Source organism: Cynocephalus volans, chromosome 18 (genome assembly GCF_027409185.1).
Source record: "Cynocephalus volans isolate mCynVol1 chromosome 18, mCynVol1.pri, whole genome shotgun sequence".
NCBI classification, from domain to species: Eukaryota; Metazoa; Chordata; class Mammalia; order Dermoptera; family Cynocephalidae; genus Cynocephalus; species Cynocephalus volans.
In genome coordinates this window covers 13,087,917-13,105,599 of record NC_084477.1, presented here as the reverse complement: position 1 = coordinate 13,105,599, position 17,683 = coordinate 13,087,917, and the positions used below count along the sequence as shown (strand labels likewise).

Below are 17,683 nucleotides of genomic sequence, written 5' to 3'. Positions count from 1 at the left end.
TGAACCCTAGCTCTGTGTGCTTCTGCATTAGAAATGAATTGTCATTTAAGCTTAGAGTCTGTTACATATGTTTTGTTTTGTTATTTTTTTAAACTAAGAAATGTGTAGCTAAAAAGCCCAAATTACTCTTTGAATCTTAGCTTGCAAATGTATTTACTACTCTTTGCTACCATCAAATTAACATCAATCAATGAATACATCTAAAAGGGTTTGTTCTTTAAAAAAAAGAATGGTGAATCATTGAGCAAAATAGACATATATGTTCTTGGAGTTATTCGTGGGAAGTTATGAGCGTATTGGCTGCTGAGTTAACTACTTTGCAAATGTGTGCATGTTACTGTTTATTTACGTCTACAGAATTTTGCCAGATTGTAAAGCATAAGAAACTACAAATCAGCCCCTACCTTTTCCCTTCCACCAATTCAGGATGACCTGCTTATAATTTCTTCTGGAACTTGAAAGTCTTAAGCAGACTTATGAGTTAGTGACATTAAGGAGGAAAGTTACTCTCAGATGGCCAGGAGCTAATTTATTTAGACATTATACAGAGAATTTGATGTGTAATCGAATATAAAGAGAAAATATTTTTGTATTCTTTTTTCTATAAAATAGATATGTCATCAAAAAGAAAGCAAATAGAAAGGAAATACTGATGTTGGGATGTGAACCCACCCTTCCCTGCCAAGGAGCTGTCTAGAAGGGTTTGCACTTGGTGTCGAGGGAAAGACATTCCTTCTTTGAAAATTGCAGTTGTCTTCTGAAAAGGGCTTTGATGGTGTTTCTTGCACCCACTCTAAGCATAGGCTCACCGCATAAGATCATTTATTTTTGGAATAAGTGAGACTTCGAAGTATGCCTTGGAAATCACACTCTTCGTGTAGTGAAACGTCTTTTGGCAGCTGATCTGTTGCAGCACCTAAGATGAATGGCAGCTTTGTGGTCAAAGGTGGTCCTGGTGACAGTGAGGTCTTTGTGCAGCTGAACTTATGGGGCTGCTAAATGGGTTAGGGTTGAAGAATAGGTTTGATAGATAGAGGTTTTATAGAGCCTTATCCAGAAGGTTGGTTTCTGTGGACTTTCCTTTTTAAGGAGCAGGGATGTACTTTCCTGGTTGCATGTAGGCAGCAAATATGAAGTTCTTTTGTAGGAACACAAAGGGAAAACTTGTCATCAGCAAGTGCAGCTAAGTTCTGTTTGTCAGAGGACAGTAAGACCTTAACAGTAGCTGGGGATCAGAAATAATGAAAGCAAGCATGATTTTTCTTAAAAAGAACACAATTTTTTTTTTACCACTTAGAATGAATAGCCATTCGTTAAAGAGTCATTATCTTTTCTCCATTTTCAAGGAACTTGACTTCTGTGCACCCAAGAGCTTTTCTAAACATTCAGAATTTGTTTTCTTCAGAGATTTCTGCAATTATCAAGGCATTTATGTGTGAGCAGAAGGGAACGTGGAGCTGTAAGACGAACACTGAAGTCAGAGGGGCTTTCTCCACTTGTCTCTCTGTGCAGAGTTTGATCACTGCCCACGAGCAGTTCAAGGCCACGCTGCCGGAGGCAGATGGGGAGAGGCAGTCCATCACGGCCATCCAGAACGAGGTGGAGAAGGTGATTCAGAGCTACAACATCAGGATCAGCTCAAGCAACCCGTACAGCACTGTCACCATGGACGAGCTCCGTTCCAAGTGGGAAAAGGTGGGTGCCGGGGGGCCGTCCTTGAAGCTGAGGTCAAGGTTAACATCTTGGGGACTTAGAGTGTCTGCCTGATTTTACATCATGATTGGGATTCTCCTTTATCCCAAATTTCACAGATGAAATGCATTAATCTGGGGAAAGAAAGTAGAAATTATTTTCCTTAAGGAAATTCTTATAACTGTTGGCAAAATCAGTACACGTTATGAGACTAATACCAGAAGGGAAATAATTTTTAAAACTCCTGCTGAAATTTTGGTGGAATCAGCTTGCCTATAGTACTTATGCAAAGAACTTTTAGGATAGGGAATAGACGTATCCCAAGTGTGTGTGAAACTTACGCAGAAAAATTGCTTAGAAAACTACATCTGGGGAATGAAAGTATTTCTGCTAACATGCTGCCTTTGAAATTGTGGGAACCTGTTGGTTAGAGCACAGCCCTGTAACACCAAGGTCTCAGGTCCAGATCTCTGTACCAGCCAGCTACCAAAAAAAAAAAAAAAATTTGAGGTGGGGAAGCTGTCCACAAATTTAATTATGGCTGTAATGGTCATTTGATCCCTTTTGTCTCATTCTCAAAAGAAATTTATGTTTCTGGTTGAAATTATAACAATTAGTCATCTCAGTATGTTGATACATAGACTATAAAGAGTAAGTCCACCATGTGGATTTGAAGTGGCTTGCTATAAAAACACACATGCAACAGGTTAGTTATAAACAGTGCAAAAGAGGAAAAAAAAAAAACAGGCATGGGAAAAAGGAGAGTGTTCATCTGAGAGACAGTCAGAAGTTAGTGCATTTGAGCTTTAAATTTAGTGTGGGCTTACTGACGGCCAAAGTGAGAAGAGAAACATGCTGAGTTTCCTTGGGGAAAAAAGAAAAAAAGGGAATGTTTCATTTCTTCAAGTGAGACAAACTTTTCTCTCATCAATAAGTCATAAAGCAAATTGGCCACATGGATTTTTGTGAAAGGGACACTGAATAATAGTGCCTTTAGCAGCAGTTTTGCAATGACACAAAAAAGATGTCAGAAGTAGCTTTTTTTTTTTTTTCTGTTGATTCAGAAAGAACTGAGGTACCGCACTGCAATGTAACTCACAAATGGGACAGTAGCGTGCAGGCTGGGTGCGGTACTCTCCTGTAGCCCCATGTTATGTAGCAATCGAGCTCACACACCAGCAGGGGTTCTTTATTTTTTGCACCATTAAGATCTTTGGCAGTCTGGGGAAGCCTGTGGATCCTTCTGATAATGTTTGTAAATTCATAAAAATATTTAAGATTGCAAAGGAAGCAAGTTATATTGGAATGTAGTTATCAAAAAAAAAATTTTTTAAGTAAGATATGTGCTCCTTTTATGCACATTTGAAACCAAGTTCTTCCAGCGGTCTCATAATTTTGAAGTCGTGCCCAGAATACACGGTGTTGCAGGAGGCTGCAGAAAGTGTGATGGTTTCTAGAATGTTCATGAGTTCCACTGTGGTAGAGGTGCAGGTACTGCCGACTGGTGCTGTGGGTTTGCTGCCTGCATTCATAACGGAAGGAAAGGCTAACTTTCAAGTAGAGATCATGAAAACAAAAATGTCATTGTGTTTCTTATCCAAGTTCCCCAGTGCTCTGAGCTCTGTGCTGCAGGTCCAGAGCCCCTGACTGGAGGACAAGTCAGTGTCCCAAATGCAGGCTCCTAAATACTCTTCCCCTCATCAGTCTCTCAGCAGGCACACGATGGCACACAGTGGCAGTCAAAGCTGGATTGAGCTGCCCCTGTAGTCCCTAGAGTAGGGGTCCCTGCTCCCCATGCTCTCTCCCATTTCTCCTCCCCCCACCCCTCCCTCCTTCCCTCTCTGTTCCCACCATTGCCCCTTGGACTGTTGTCCCATCCCGTGGTCCGCCCTGTGAGACCAGAGCTGGCTTCTAACCATGTTGTCCCCGGGCCCCGGCAGGTGAAGCAGTTGGTGCCCATCCGCGATCAGTCGCTGCAGGAGGAGCTGGCCCGCCAGCATGCCAATGAGCGTCTGCGGCGCCAGTTCGCTGCACAGGCCAACGCCATTGGGCCCTGGATCCAGAACAAGATGGAGGTAGGTCAGCGCCCTCCTGGGAGCGGTCCCCACGCTTCGGAATAAGTCCCTTCTGGCTGCCCGCTCAGTGCTGTGAGAGCTCCCTGCTTTGGTCCCTCTGGGCTTTGTCTTTTGAGACTCTGTGCACGTGGGCATAGCACAGAGCAATGGAGGGGCGCACTCAGGGGGTGAGGGTGTCCCCCTGCCGTTGGTCTACTTTGTCACTCAAAAGGATGGCGGGGCTCTTTCTCGGTTTGGGGCCTCTGCAGGACCTAGATTTGAAACCATCCATCCCTAAGACTCACAAATACTTTGCATTTTCAGAACATTTAAGGAAAAGTGGCCTTGGAGTGGTGCTGATGTCTGGGTTCATGTTGTCACCAGTAACAACCAAGGGACATTCACTGGCCTGCTTATTTCTCTCCCCACTTCCATTTTGGTGATAAAATATTAACTTTTTTTCTGAAAGGAGAGAACATCTAAAAATATAAGATGTTCTTCTGGTGGAGGAAGTGTCGGGTGGTCTTCAGCCCATCTGGCAGCTCCCCCCGAAGCAGCCCAGCCCCGGCCGCCCCCACAACAGGGCAGCTCCACCCAAGGGTGGGAAGGCTGGGAGGCCCCAGTGATCACCCTCTTGCTTTTCTGTTTGGGATCTTCACGGGCTTTTTTCCCCATTGTGAGACAGACTAGAACTAGCCCCCGTTTCATTCTGTGACACTACCCGTTTCCCACCTGATCTGGGAAAAGGAAGCAGCCTCGGCCACCACCCAGGGCAGGAGCAGAGTCAGGACCGGTGCCCCCCGCTGAGCCACCTGCCAGGCCGACTGCCTTGGTTTTTCTCTGTGTGCCTCCGTCAGGAGATCGCTCGGAGCTCCGTGCAGATCACTGGCGCCCTGGAGGACCAGATGAATCAGCTGAAGCAATACGAGCACAACATCATTAACTACAAGAGCAACATCGACAAGCTGGAGGGAGACCATCAGCTCATCCAGGAGGCCCTGGTCTTTGACAACAAGCACACCAATTACACCATGGAGGTACAGCTGCCCGGCAGCCTGAGCCACGCTTGCTTCTAACCATGGCCATGTCACCTCCTTGGGGTGTTCTCTTCGTGCACTTGTCTCTGTTTGTCCCTGGCAAGTCCCACAAGAATGAACGTTAGGGATCTTTAAGCCTTTCCAGCGCTATGTGTGCAAAAGCTCTGTGAACTACCCCAATCACTATCGTCACCATCAACAACCTTATTATTATCATCACAGTGAATTCGTGACACTTCTTCAAAGAGAGTTCCAGAAACTGGTCTGTTGCATTTCTATCAATCTGGCCCAAATCGATCACCCTGGGAATGAGTGGGTATAATCCAGGGCCCATCCTGCTACTTGGTAAAGGGGGAGATATTTTTAGTGACAAATAGGCTATGCATTGTATGTTTAATCTAGAAAGTGCCAGTTGTCACTGTTAGAACCCTGGTCGCAATTCTGAGTACTTACACTACAGAATCTTGCAAAAAAGGACAAAGTAGAATTTTTAAAAAGCATAGCGGAGGCTGTAGTAAGTCCCACTTCTCTCCCTGCGGGTCGACTCTCGTATTGTGAATATGGAGAGGCAGGAGGGATGTGCTGGAAAACCCTAGAACTGATCTTTCCCTTTGTTGCTTTGTAGCACATTCGCGTTGGGTGGGAGCTGCTGCTCACAACCATCGCCAGGACCATCAATGAGGTGGAGACGCAGATCCTGACCAGAGACGCGAAGGGCATCACCCAGGAGCAGATGAACGAGTTCAGAGCCTCCTTCAACCACTTCGACAGGGTACCACGCTCTCTCTACTTCCTGGGCAGGTGGCACTGGGGACGTCGGAAATAATATGCATGCTATCATTTTAAGTCTTGCTGTCCCAAGGTTGCAGGGAAACAGGATGATTACTGCCCAAGGGAAGAAGCCACCAAAGCAAAGTGGGCTAAGCTCTCGTGTTGCTCACGGTGACACAAAGCCGAGGTTGACGTGTCCTTTCCTGCAGATCACGTAATGCATCCATTTGTACTTGATGTCAAAGCCCGATCTGTTCTGAGTGAAAGCGTATCCTTAACAAAATGTGATTGTTGGATGTAGGTCATTTGCTGACGACTTAAATTCAAAACTCCGATGTGCCTTTCCTAAGTTACTGTTTAGGTAAAGCGCCTGCTGATAATTTAACCTACTCTTTCAACGTATGAAACTCATATTTATCCTTTTTTAATGAACAAAATCAACTCAGGATATCTTTTAAGGAAATGTCCCAATAAAATGGTGATGATTTTCATCGTAAAGGCATATACAAAGTTAAGTGCTGCTTTTAACATATTATCTAGTATTTCAATTTGAATAATATTGGCTTGGCCACTCAGCTCAGTTGGTTAGAGCACAATCAAGGTCAAAGGTCTGGATCCCTGTACCGGCCAGCCGCCCAAAAAATAAAAAATAAAAAATAAAATAAATAAATAAAACCTCAATTTGAATGATATTGAGTAAAAACAATTCTTAATGAGAAAATTCCCAGTTTACTAATCAGGTGGCTAAAAATGACTTTAAAGGCCACATTCTAATTGTTAACAATCAAAAAGGATATTCTATTACTTTGGACAGGACCCTATTTATGATTTGCAAATGCCAATCAATGGCTCCTAAAGTGCCCCCGGGCTAGACCAGACAGATTTGGGCCTATTAGAGGGTTCAGTGCACTTTGGATCGGGGAGCTACCTGAGACATATGTAAAGAATTACACACAGAAATGAATACTGGGGTTCCCACAGTTTCAGCACAACTTTACTATGCAGAAACGTGCTGTGATACTGACCTGACTTCGTCCACTGAAGTTCATTCATTCATTTATTTTTCTTCTATGGTGGAAAGGAGAGGGAAAAATCAACAATGACATGGAAATTCCAAGCTGTGAGGACACGGCAAGAGGGGTGCTCAGGAGCTGTTGCAGCTAAGGGGTCCCCTGGGCAGGATGAGTCCAGTTCTGGAGTTTAGGGCTGAAGCCAGTGGGAGTCACCCCCTAATGCCACCACATCTCTGTCCATGGACAGTCTGGACAGTAAGAAAAGTCAGGAGCCCTGATCTTAGGGAATTGCTACATTTAAGGGAGACAGAAGAACCAGAGGAGGGTCATGAAGAGAAGTCAGCAGAGAACAGTGTCACTAAGGTGGGGAGACATCGCTGCAGAGGATATCATGGAGGCAGGGGGACGGAGGGCTCAGCACCTAGGTGTGAGATCAGACGCATAAACTTCCACTTATAGCAAAAGAAACATATGATACTAGCTTTTGGGACTGGCCACTTTGTGGGCAAATGAAAATACGAGAACAAAACTTTCTATTTCATAATTGGCATGGCTAATAAAAGTGTTTCTTTCTCTCTAAGTTCATAGTGATGGTTGAATGTGAACCATCCCCTCAAAACCCCAAGAAAGTCTTCAGCTCAGCCATGAGCTCCACATCATACTTGGCCTTGTGTCGACACCCCTGTTTCCTTAGAGTTTGGGTCACTGTTTGCCCTGTCCTGGCCTTTCCCAGTTGGAGAAGCTGCTGTCCATGGGGACGGTCTTGCACGCTGCTCTGGGTAGACCCTCATTGGATTTTGGGGGGAAGCTGAACTTGCCACGTGGAGGGGCCACTGCATCCTGGCCCCATGTGACTTTCCAGTTGTTTGAGTTCTAGAAATGCACTCATCTTTGGGGGAATTCTACAAATGTTGGCTACCTGGGGCTCTTGAGAAGGATTTGCTTGTCATGTAGCTATATTTGCTTTGTGTGTGTCTTATATTTTTTTGTTCCTCAATTCCTTCATTACTGCCTTTTTTTGTACTTAGTTGCTTTTTGTGGTATACCATTGTTATTCCCTTCTTTCCTTTTATGTATATTTTTTAGTTACTTTCTTAGTTACCTTGGTGATTACAATTTACATCATAAACTTATAACCATCTAGTTTGAAAAACATCAACTTATTTTTACTAGTATGCAAATACTCTGCTCCTATACCTCTTTGCCCCTCCCCATTATGATGCTATTTTCACAGATTACATCTTTATAGATTGTATGTGCCCAGTAACATACATTTATAATTATTGTTTATAAATCATTTGCCTTTTCAATTATCTAGGATAAAAGGAATGTAACAAACCAAACCAAAAGTACAATAATACTGGCTTTTATATTTACCATGAAGTTACCTTTTCTAATGTTCTTTGGTTATTTTTCTTATGTCTTCCAGTTACTGGCAACTGTCCTTTCATTTCAGTCGGAGGACTCTCTTTAGAATTTCTTGTAGGGCAGGTCTACAGGTAATTTTGTTTATCTGGAACAATTTTATTTCCAGATAAACATTCATTCTAGAAGGATAGTTTTGCCACATATAGAATTCTTAGCTGACAGGGTTTTTCTTTCACTACGTTAAATGTATCATCCAACTGTCTCTGGGGCTCCAGGGTTTCCTGTGAGAAAACAGCTGTTAGTCTTATTGAGAATCCTTTGTACGTGACTCAGTTTTTCTCCTGCTGCTTTCAAAATTCTCTCTTTGTCTTTAGGTTTCAACAATTTCACTATAATGTGTCTTACTGTGAATCCCTTTGAGTTTATCCTGCTCAGAGTTTGTTGGGCTATTTGGATATGTATATTCATGTCTTTTCATCAGATTGGGAGTCATCACCTATTATTTCTTCAAATATTTTTTCAGTTCCTTTTCTCTTCTCCTTTTGGAATTCCTGTAATGTATATGTTGGTACCCTTGATAGTTCTCCAGCGGGTCTCTCAGGCTTTGTTTATTTTCATTATTCTTTCTTCTTTCTGCTCCTCAGACTGCGTAATGTCAAATGTCTTATCTTCAAGTTTGCTGATCCTTTCTTCTGCCTGCTCAAATCTGCTGCTAAGTCCCTGTAGTGTTTTCATTTCATGTATTATAATTTTCAGCTCCAGATTTTCTGTTTGGTTCCTTTTTATAATTTATATCTCTGTATTGATATTCTCATTTTGTCCATACACCATTTTCCTGATCTTCAGTTCTTTGTTCATGGTTTCCTTTATCTTATTAAACATATTTAAGACAATTGATTTAACATCTTTGACTAGTAATTCTAATGTCTGAACTGCTTCATGGATGGTTTCCCTTTACGATATGTTTTGTCATCAGTAGGTGGCAATAGTGAGCTCCTGTCTAGTTCCTTTTGCTACTTAAAGGTGTGTTTTTTCATTTAGACGCCCCACCCCCCACCTTCCCACTTTTTCCTCTTTAAGAAACTGTTTTGCAACATCCTTGTGTTGGCTTGATCCTTCCTGTAAAAGTCAGCGGTGACCTTGACATTCTTGGCAGAGCTCAGAGTGCTGCCAAGACTCTTGTTAGACTTTTTCTTGTTAGACTTTTGAGCAGACCTGCTGATCTTGCCTCTAATTTCCACCTTCTCTGTTCTTTGTATTTGTCAACAGAGGAAGAATGGCCTGATGGATCATGAGGATTTCAGAGCCTGCCTGATTTCCATGGGTTACGATTTGGTAAGACAGAAGTTGAAATTTTACGAAGATTTGATATTTTGTTAAGCTTGGACTTATATGACAGGCAATGACAGCTTAAAGTGAGATAGTACATTTGGGCTCATTTCCATCATATAGGAAAATAAATTTTGAAGGTCTGCCTGTTACTATATAAACTATATAAAAATAATTTGACAGAGCCAAAACATATATTTTTATTCAGCAATTGATCAGACTTCTTTTTCTAGTGAAGGAAGAGAGGACACAGACTTTCCTGATGATTTTTTAACAGCTTTATTGAGATCTAATTCACCTACTACAGTTTACCTTTTTAAAGTATACACTTCAATGGCTTTATTCTGATGGTTTCTAAAGATCTTTTTCCTTTAATATTTATTTTAGCAGGTAAACAGTTTTTAGTAGTAATCAGCTAAGAAAAACCTACCTTGCCCCAATGGCTGTGAAATTCCCAATATACTTACTCTTGTCTGTTACCCATTAATGCGTATTTTGAACACAACCTGCTTTGATTCCCTCCAGAGCTTTAAAATAAAATCATGAGAGCCGTCTCTGAACAGCTTTCTATTTAGCAATATTGCTTTTCTCAGTTGTAATCTGAAAAACAGCCTAACTCTTGCTTTGAGTCACTCTTCCGTAATTATGTTGTGTCATGTGACCCATGATGTGAGCATGGGTCACAGGGAGGAAGGAATTCTGACTTTAAGGAGCTTGTGGCTTGATGTGACAGCAACTTTTAAAATTGTTTGATGGCAGTAGACCTAAGTCACCCATAGGGGAAGCTCCTTCAAAGACTGGAGGGAAACACAGGGAATACTGAAGATTTCAGACACAAAGTACTTGCATGTCAATAGGAATGAATGACAACATGGCACCATTGGGAGTTGTGTGCTGTTGAAGTCCATGTTTCTTTGCCACCTGGCTTCAGGGTGAAGCCGAGTTTGCCCGCATTATGACGCTGGTCGATCCCAATGGACAAGGCACGGTCACCTTCCAGTCCTTCATTGACTTCATGACCAGAGAGACGGCTGACACTGACACCGCAGAGCAGGTCATCGCCTCTTTCCGAATCCTGGCTTCTGATAAGGTCTGCGTTGACAGATTTTCTTCTATTTTAGCTAAACTCCATCATTCTAACAGAAAAAGGAATAGCATTGCAAATAAAACATCAGCACTGTATTTGGAAAGCCACAGACACATACACGTAATAATGCTGTACCCAGAGAGGAGAAAATGCAGACATCCCATTCTTGGCATTTGGACATGGGCCTCAGATGGAGTGCTGTAGAAAGAACCGATTGTGTGTATTTTGTAGTTGTGTGTGTGTGTTTTACTGGTTCATCCCCCTTTCACATTCTGGGTTGGTACGGGTGACTCAGAAAGAAGAAACCACACCATTCAGATGTTTCAGAACCGGGAACCTGCTCCTAAGGGTCAGTGATGCTGGCTTTGTACCCAACCACTGGAGCAAAGTTAGATATAGCCATTTAATCATTTAAAAAATCGTCAAGCCTTTCATTACATGTAGCCTAGAAATTAAGTAGATGTTTAATTGCAAGTTCAGAATTTTTGAATTTCGCCCCTCAAGCAATAAAAACATCTCAGTATGAATAATTCAATTTGGGATAGGATTATTTTACCCTGTGTCCTGGCTGAGAAGAGAAAGAACATTACCCAAAGGAAATTAGGAAACTAAAACACATCAGAAAAACCATATGCATCTTCTTTAAAAATCAAATAAGATCAACTATCTTAAAAATAGTAGCAAGTTTGCTTTAAAATGAATTCTTTATCATAGGGATAAAGGGAGAGGGGAAAGGCACTGCTGACTTAGAAGGTAATAACCAAAAAAACACCTACTATAAATTACAATGGGATATTTGCAATTTACTTATTCTGACTCTTACCAGCCAGTCTGTTTTACCAGAATTGTCCTGTTTCCCATTGGACATTTGACATTTTAAAAATAAAAGCTCCATTGTTAAATATCAATTTTATTTTGTTTTAGGGAGATATTTTCTTCAGTGGCAACATATTCTGATTTTTTAGTAAACTGAGTAAGAAAATGGAGATTTTAGAAAAAGTAAGATTTTAGAAAATCTCCATTTTCTAAAAGCACATAGCACATACGTTTTTGTTTTTAAATACATGCACCGATCATGTTGCATTAAATACCTCTATGTTCTCATTTGTGTAGGATTTAAACCAACTATCCCTTCACTTTTCTGGCATGAAATTTAGATTATAGTGTTTATCACTCGCATTATGGCTGAGTTTGAGAAATATTGGTGATAAGGCTGCATGTGTCTTTATGAAGCATATTCAATTTCCTGCTGGCCAAAAGGCAGGTCACCTTGTAGATATGCTCCTGCAGGTCAACACTCAGCTTTTTGTTGGTTGTCTGGTACTATACCCAGTAGATTCCTTATTTCATCTTTTTTTAAAATTAAGCCAGTGCAAGAAATGTGTAGGTATTAAAACTGTTTATGTCCCAGTGTTCTCTGTGATTGATTTTATGAACACTTGTGTGTTTTTCCAGCCATACATCCTGGCGGAGGAGCTGCGGCGAGAGCTGCCCCCAGATCAGGCCCAGTACTGCATCAAGAGGATGCCCGCCTACTCGGGCCCGGGCAGCGTGCCTGGTGCCCTGGATTACACTGCGTTCTCTTCTGCACTTTATGGAGAGAGTGATCTTTGAGGCCGCTGGGGCTCTGTAATCACTGATCCCATCAGAACGCAATAAAAGCTGAAGTCACAGTTTGTTTCCTGGAAATTTTGACAAGCTTTATTGAGTTAAGACAGGAAGAAAAAAAAAAAAAAAAAAAGAATTTTGTAGCTCAGTCATTGCCAGCAATGTAACCAGGCTGAAATGAGGTTTCAACAGTATGTGACATAGTATGCTTCATAAATAGGTTTATTTCTGAATTTTTAGCTAAATGTAACGAAATATCAGGTTGGTTTGTTTGATTAAACAAAGCACATTACTTGAGTAGTATAAAATTACTTGAGTAATATAAAATTAGGAAGAGCTAGGGACAGAAGGAAAGTAAAAAAATGTGAGAATCTGAAATACCTAGGGGAAAAATACCAGGAAAAAAATCACAAATTGGTAAACGTTCAATATTTTTTTTAAATGTTCTTTATATCTCATACGCTTATGTGATTATCCCTAGGGGAATATAGTTGGGATTCTAGTTTTTTATTTTCTTGCTTATCCAAAGATTAGCTTGACTTAAATATAAGTGGTACTCTCACGTCTTCAGTTGAATTTAATATTGTGAGATGGAACTGTCAGGGAATAAAAACAGACTACCCAAAAGATCTTTGTACTTAAAATGTTTAAAATAGAGTTTATAGCCATCTCTTCATTATTTAGGACTAGACTGTCCAGTTAGTGAGTTTTGATGCCTTACTTACCCTCCAGAGTAGGGACCCGAGGAAACGTGGAAGTCAGTTTAATTGCCAGAAAGGAGAATGGACTAGGTGAAATGAGCTTTTTAGGATTATTTATTTATTCCAGGTTCCTGTGGGGTTTTTAGGGCTTATTAGTACAGGTTCTCAAGAGTATATCACTGCTCAGTTTTTAAGTAAACATGTTTCTATGGGAGTGGTTCATGGCAGGAGATAAGTCAGAATCTGGTCCTTCTGGCTCTCCAGGCTGGGCTTTACGTCCTTTCTTTTATGAACTGTTAAGGAGAAGCCAGAGTTAGTGGGAAAGGACTAATTCACAACAGCAGTCGAGGTAAGTTCTTTCATTACAGAGCCTTCACCTATCTTTTAGGAATTACTAGATGTTTTTGCTAGCGTGGAGTGTGTGTTCACCATTGGGATCGGACGGCACCTGGCTCTGTCGGAGGCTGGCTGTGTCCCTACCTAACGCCCTACTGCGTGACAGGGGACGCTACACGTGCTCCTGTTACTGCATCATGATCTGTTGAATGTTCATTCATTTTTGCTAATGCCACCGTGTGCTCTGACTCCCCCTCTGTGTTCTTATCTTGTTGACAGCTTGGAGAGAATAAAACAGAATTCTTTTTATATCCGAGTCTTTAATGATCAAGAAATGAATTATAAACAAACAAAAACAGTTGCAAACAGCAATGCAAGTGTTGCTACAGAAGCAGTAATGTGCCTGTTACTTACTATTGTCTCTTTCCTCAGACTTTTTATAGACTTCCCCCAGCAGCTTTTCCTACACTAGCCGGCTTAGAGCCTTCAGCTTTTATAAATTTCATTTAACTTGCTTCATCATTAAGTAGTAGGTAGTTTCCAAATTCCTGAAATATTTGAATTCCTGAGTTTAATGCCAAACACTTTGGGGGTGGTGGTAAATGACCTCTGATTCTGTTTTATTTCAAGCAGGTGCTATATTCCAGCCATAAACACTAAGGAAAAACCAAGAAGTTGTTTTTCCTTTGGAGCTAGCAGGAGGATTTATGGTATTTTAGGATGGGTTATAGGTAACTCATTTACCTACGTTTCTAATTTCTTTACAATATTCAGCAACAGAATGGATCAATACTATCTGCTAATAAATGAAGAAAGGAAGTAAACTCTGAAAAATAATAAACATGTTTTATACTCTCATTTTAGGAGTCATTTTTATTTCCCAAGCTTAATGATCAATTAAACTTGATTTGTCAAAGAAAAAGAATCCCTGTTTTTATTATGTCAAAGAATAATCAATTGCTTTGATAAACTGCAAACAAACTTCCTCACTTAAAGTTTCCATCATAGTTAAAATTCTCATTTGGGTTAGTATTTGCCCTTTTAAAGAATTAGAGACTGGGGGCTGGCCAGTTAGCTCAGTTGGTTGGAGTTCGGTGTTATACCACCACGGTCAAGGGCTTGGGTCCCCTCACTGGCCAGGCACCAAAAAACCTCCAAAAAGAATGTGTAAAAATTAGAGACTTGTTGGACAGAGGCTGAATTTAAGATGGCAAATTAAGGTTGACCCAGTTAGAAGTGAGTAATGAATGAATTAAGAAGGCATTTTTAACCAGAAGATCGCTTCAGAATTCCCAGGAGCTATTGTTAAAAATGTGTGCATACCCAGTCCTAACCCCAAAGTTTCAAGTTGTGAAGATCTGCATTAAGACCTGGACATCTGCATTTTTGAAAAGCTCCACGGGGATCCTAATAACCCCTGGTTGAGAACTACTGGATTAAAGGAAGGGTCATTAGTAATCAAAACATCTAAAACAATTAGAGAAGACCCTACTGGAAAGGCTAATGGTTGGATAGTATGAATGGCCAGGTAATCTCTTACGCCGTCTGGTTGGTAATATAGAAATGTTGAGAATAACTGAGTTTTAGATCGGTAGATCAGGACCTTTGGCTTGGTGTTCATTCCTGCTGAATCCCCAATTCAGGTGTGTTCATGAATAAGAAGCTGGAGATGAGAACTTTACCGCACTTCCATGACAAGAATCAAATTCAAATGATACCAAGTCAGAAACTTGTATTTTTAGGAGAAGTTGCTAGTTGTTACCAAATGAACAGATTGACTCACAGTCTCCAAGGATGATTTGACAAGAAGACACTGAGTGTTCCCACTGTGTCCTTGATTATCTGTCCGAGGTATTTGCATATTTCTGGTGGAATCAGCAGAGAAGGATGCAGGGTTTTTTCCTCCTTTTGGATTCATTAGTAACTCGATCCTTAAGCAGCTGACAGACCAGCATTCTTTTTAAGGTGGGAGTTGGAAGTGGTCTTGATTTGTTGGTGAGAAGCTCTAGGCATGAATTCCCCAGGGCCTTTGTGTCTTTTAGACCCCAGCTCCCCAGGACTGGCTGGTTAGCTCAGTTGGTTAGAGCATGCTGTTATAACACCAAGGTCAAGGATTCAATCCTCTACTGGCCAGCCACCAAAAAAAAAAAAAAAAAAAAAAAAAAAAGTTGCCTTCACAGCAGTGCAAACTTCCTGGTTAGGAAGACAGGTGGGCAGAAGAAATGCCTGGGAGTGCCCCAGGCATGCTGGCAAATCCCCATGTGTGGCCAGGAACTTCCGGGAGGACCACAGTGGCAGGTGTACAGAAAAGCAAGCTCAGTGGGTCTTTACACGTGCAAGCTAGCAGGGAAGGAGAAAATCAGCGCTGCAAATAGTAGTTGCAGAGGGGAAAGAAGAGGCCCTAGACATACTCAGTAGGAACAATGAGCTGATATTATGGTCAGCACTAAATTGTATAATTTCAAAATTAGCCAGGTGATGGATAGCCAAAACCAAGATGGTCAACCCTCATCCAAAGTAGACTAAAAATAGCTTCAGCACCTCCCCCTTTCCTCTCAGTTGCGGTGCCTTCTACCCCAGGCCCCTCCCTGAGTGCAGAACCTTCTCGCTGCCCTGACATCCAAAGGGCCTCTCAATGCAGCTTATCCAAACACCCTGTCCCCACATGGGGGCTTCCCCACTGAGGGTGCACATTAGGTTCTCCAAGGATGCTTTTTAAAATCACTGATACCGGGCCCCCACCCCAGACCACTGAAGTCAGAATATTAGACAGCCGTGGGGGTGGCGGGGGGAGGACCAGTCATCTGTGTTCGTCTTTCCATACTAATCTAACGCACGGGTGGGCTGAGAACTCCAGACAATCAAAGCATGATCTTTCTGCTTTCTGCTTTGTGACTGTGGTTAATGAGATACACAAATAGATGCAAGATTTATAGTCTGTTTCTGTTAATTATAACAAAATACCTGGAACTGGGTAATTTAGAAGAAAAGTAAACTCATTGCTTACAGTTTCAGAGGCTGGGAAGTCCAAAGTCCAGGGAACACATCTGGTGAAGGTTTACTTTGATGGTGGCTTTACAGCAAGGCAGGGGTGTCACATGGCAGAAAATGGTGAAACAGAGATAGACTAACCTCCTCATTCTCTCTCTTTTTAAAGCCACCAGAACCATCCCATTACTCCAAGAATGGATCAACCCACTGATGAGGGTGCAGTCCTCACAATCCAATCACCTCTTCATAGCAGCATCTTTCAATGACCATAATAGGATTTCCCACCCTCTTCAGTTACAGAGGGAATTAAGCTTCCAGTATTTGAACTTTGGGGGACACAATTCAATCAATCCACAGCACAAGGAAATCAGCATGGCAGTGGCAGCCAGCCTTCTCTCCCACCATGTGGGAGACCCACCCTTCCCTGAGCAGTGTCATTTTAGATGTTGGAGAGGGTCTTCGCTGTCTCCAGTGGGGGAAAGTCTAGGCACCTTCCCAGGTCTGTTTCCACCTTGGTGATGCCTTTCCTCGCCTGGTTCCGGAGTCACTGCTCCCTGCTCCTGCTCCAGCACATGGCCCTGCCCTGGATCAGTGGGGCACTGAGTCTGCCTCCCTGCTAGACTGACATTGCCATTGCTGAGGGCAAGGACTTGTCTTACCCTGCATCCTAGAGACCTGGCAAAACGGGGGTAGTAAGCATCGAATGAACAAATTTCCACACCTGTGTGAGTGTGCATATTACCGAATAGCACCCACAGGAGTGAGAAAAGGTGAAGACAGGCTGTCTGGACAGGAGAGGGAGAAAAATTAAAATCCGATGAGTGATTTAGGGTAATGCTCTCCCAATGGCAGTGCCTGTGCCTGGGGCACATGAGGATCTCCCAGTGCTGCATGGAGACGGTGTTGTCAATAAATTTCTAGGTCTTCCCCACACGTACTCCTTCCTGATATTACGGGGTGTCTTTTCTCATCTTTGCTTGTACAATCCCCCTCCTCCCACTTTTCTAAAGCTCACTAAGGTGCATTGACCAAGGGTGTAAAAAGCTCCAGGGCTCCAAATAAAGGGGTAATCTGAAATATTATTTGGGGGAATCCCTTACAGGGGTGCTTAATCAAGGCACCATATTCCTATCCTAAAACTTTTTACATTTTCTTGTCTTCATCATTGTTTTGTGAGGGAAATTAGTAATCAAAAATCCCAGAACATCAATAAGAAATATAAACCATCAGAATGCCTTTTTTCATGTATTTAAACACAAGCAATTCTTTTTGGCTGCTGATAGAGTTTGGAGATGTCCCCCCAAAACTCATGTGGAAACCTGATCCCCAATGTGACAGTGTTGGGAGCTGTTGAGTCATGGGGACGGATCCCTCATGAATGGATTAATGCTCTCTCTGGGGGGTGGGGGTAGTGAGTGAGTTCTTGCTCTATTAGTTCCCACGAGAGCTGGTTGTTTAGAAGACTCTGGCACCTTCTCTCTCTCGCTTTCTCTCTCTTGCTTCCTCTCGCCACGAGATCTGCTTGCATCTGTCAGTTGCCTGCCGCTTTCCACCATGAGCAGAAGGAGCCTGAGGCCTGTGCCAGATGCAGCTGTCCCAGCATCATGAGTCAAACAAACCTCTGTTCTTTATAAATTACCCAGTCTCAGGTACTCTGTAATAGCAACACAAAAATGGTCTAATACAGCTACTATGA

General features: G+C 42.1%; 1 protein-coding gene across 1 annotated transcript in view; it reads left to right on the top strand.

The window, feature by feature from the left end:
• Positions 1 to 13,305, top strand: part of ACTN2 (actinin alpha 2) — a 64,141-nt gene extending 50,836 nt beyond the window's left edge. The window contains exons 15-21 of the mRNA XM_063082707.1: positions 1,513 to 1,695; positions 3,633 to 3,767; positions 4,604 to 4,783; positions 5,409 to 5,555; positions 9,205 to 9,270; positions 10,196 to 10,354; positions 11,807 to 13,305. Coding sequence (XP_062938777.1) covers positions 1,513 to 1,695; positions 3,633 to 3,767; positions 4,604 to 4,783; positions 5,409 to 5,555; positions 9,205 to 9,270; positions 10,196 to 10,354; positions 11,807 to 11,965 — 1,029 coding nt within the window. The 3' untranslated portion in view covers positions 11,966 to 13,305. The remainder of the gene's footprint in view (positions 1 to 1,512; positions 1,696 to 3,632; positions 3,768 to 4,603; positions 4,784 to 5,408; positions 5,556 to 9,204; positions 9,271 to 10,195; positions 10,355 to 11,806) is intronic.
• The last annotated feature ends 4,378 nt before the right edge of the window (positions 13,306 to 17,683 follow it).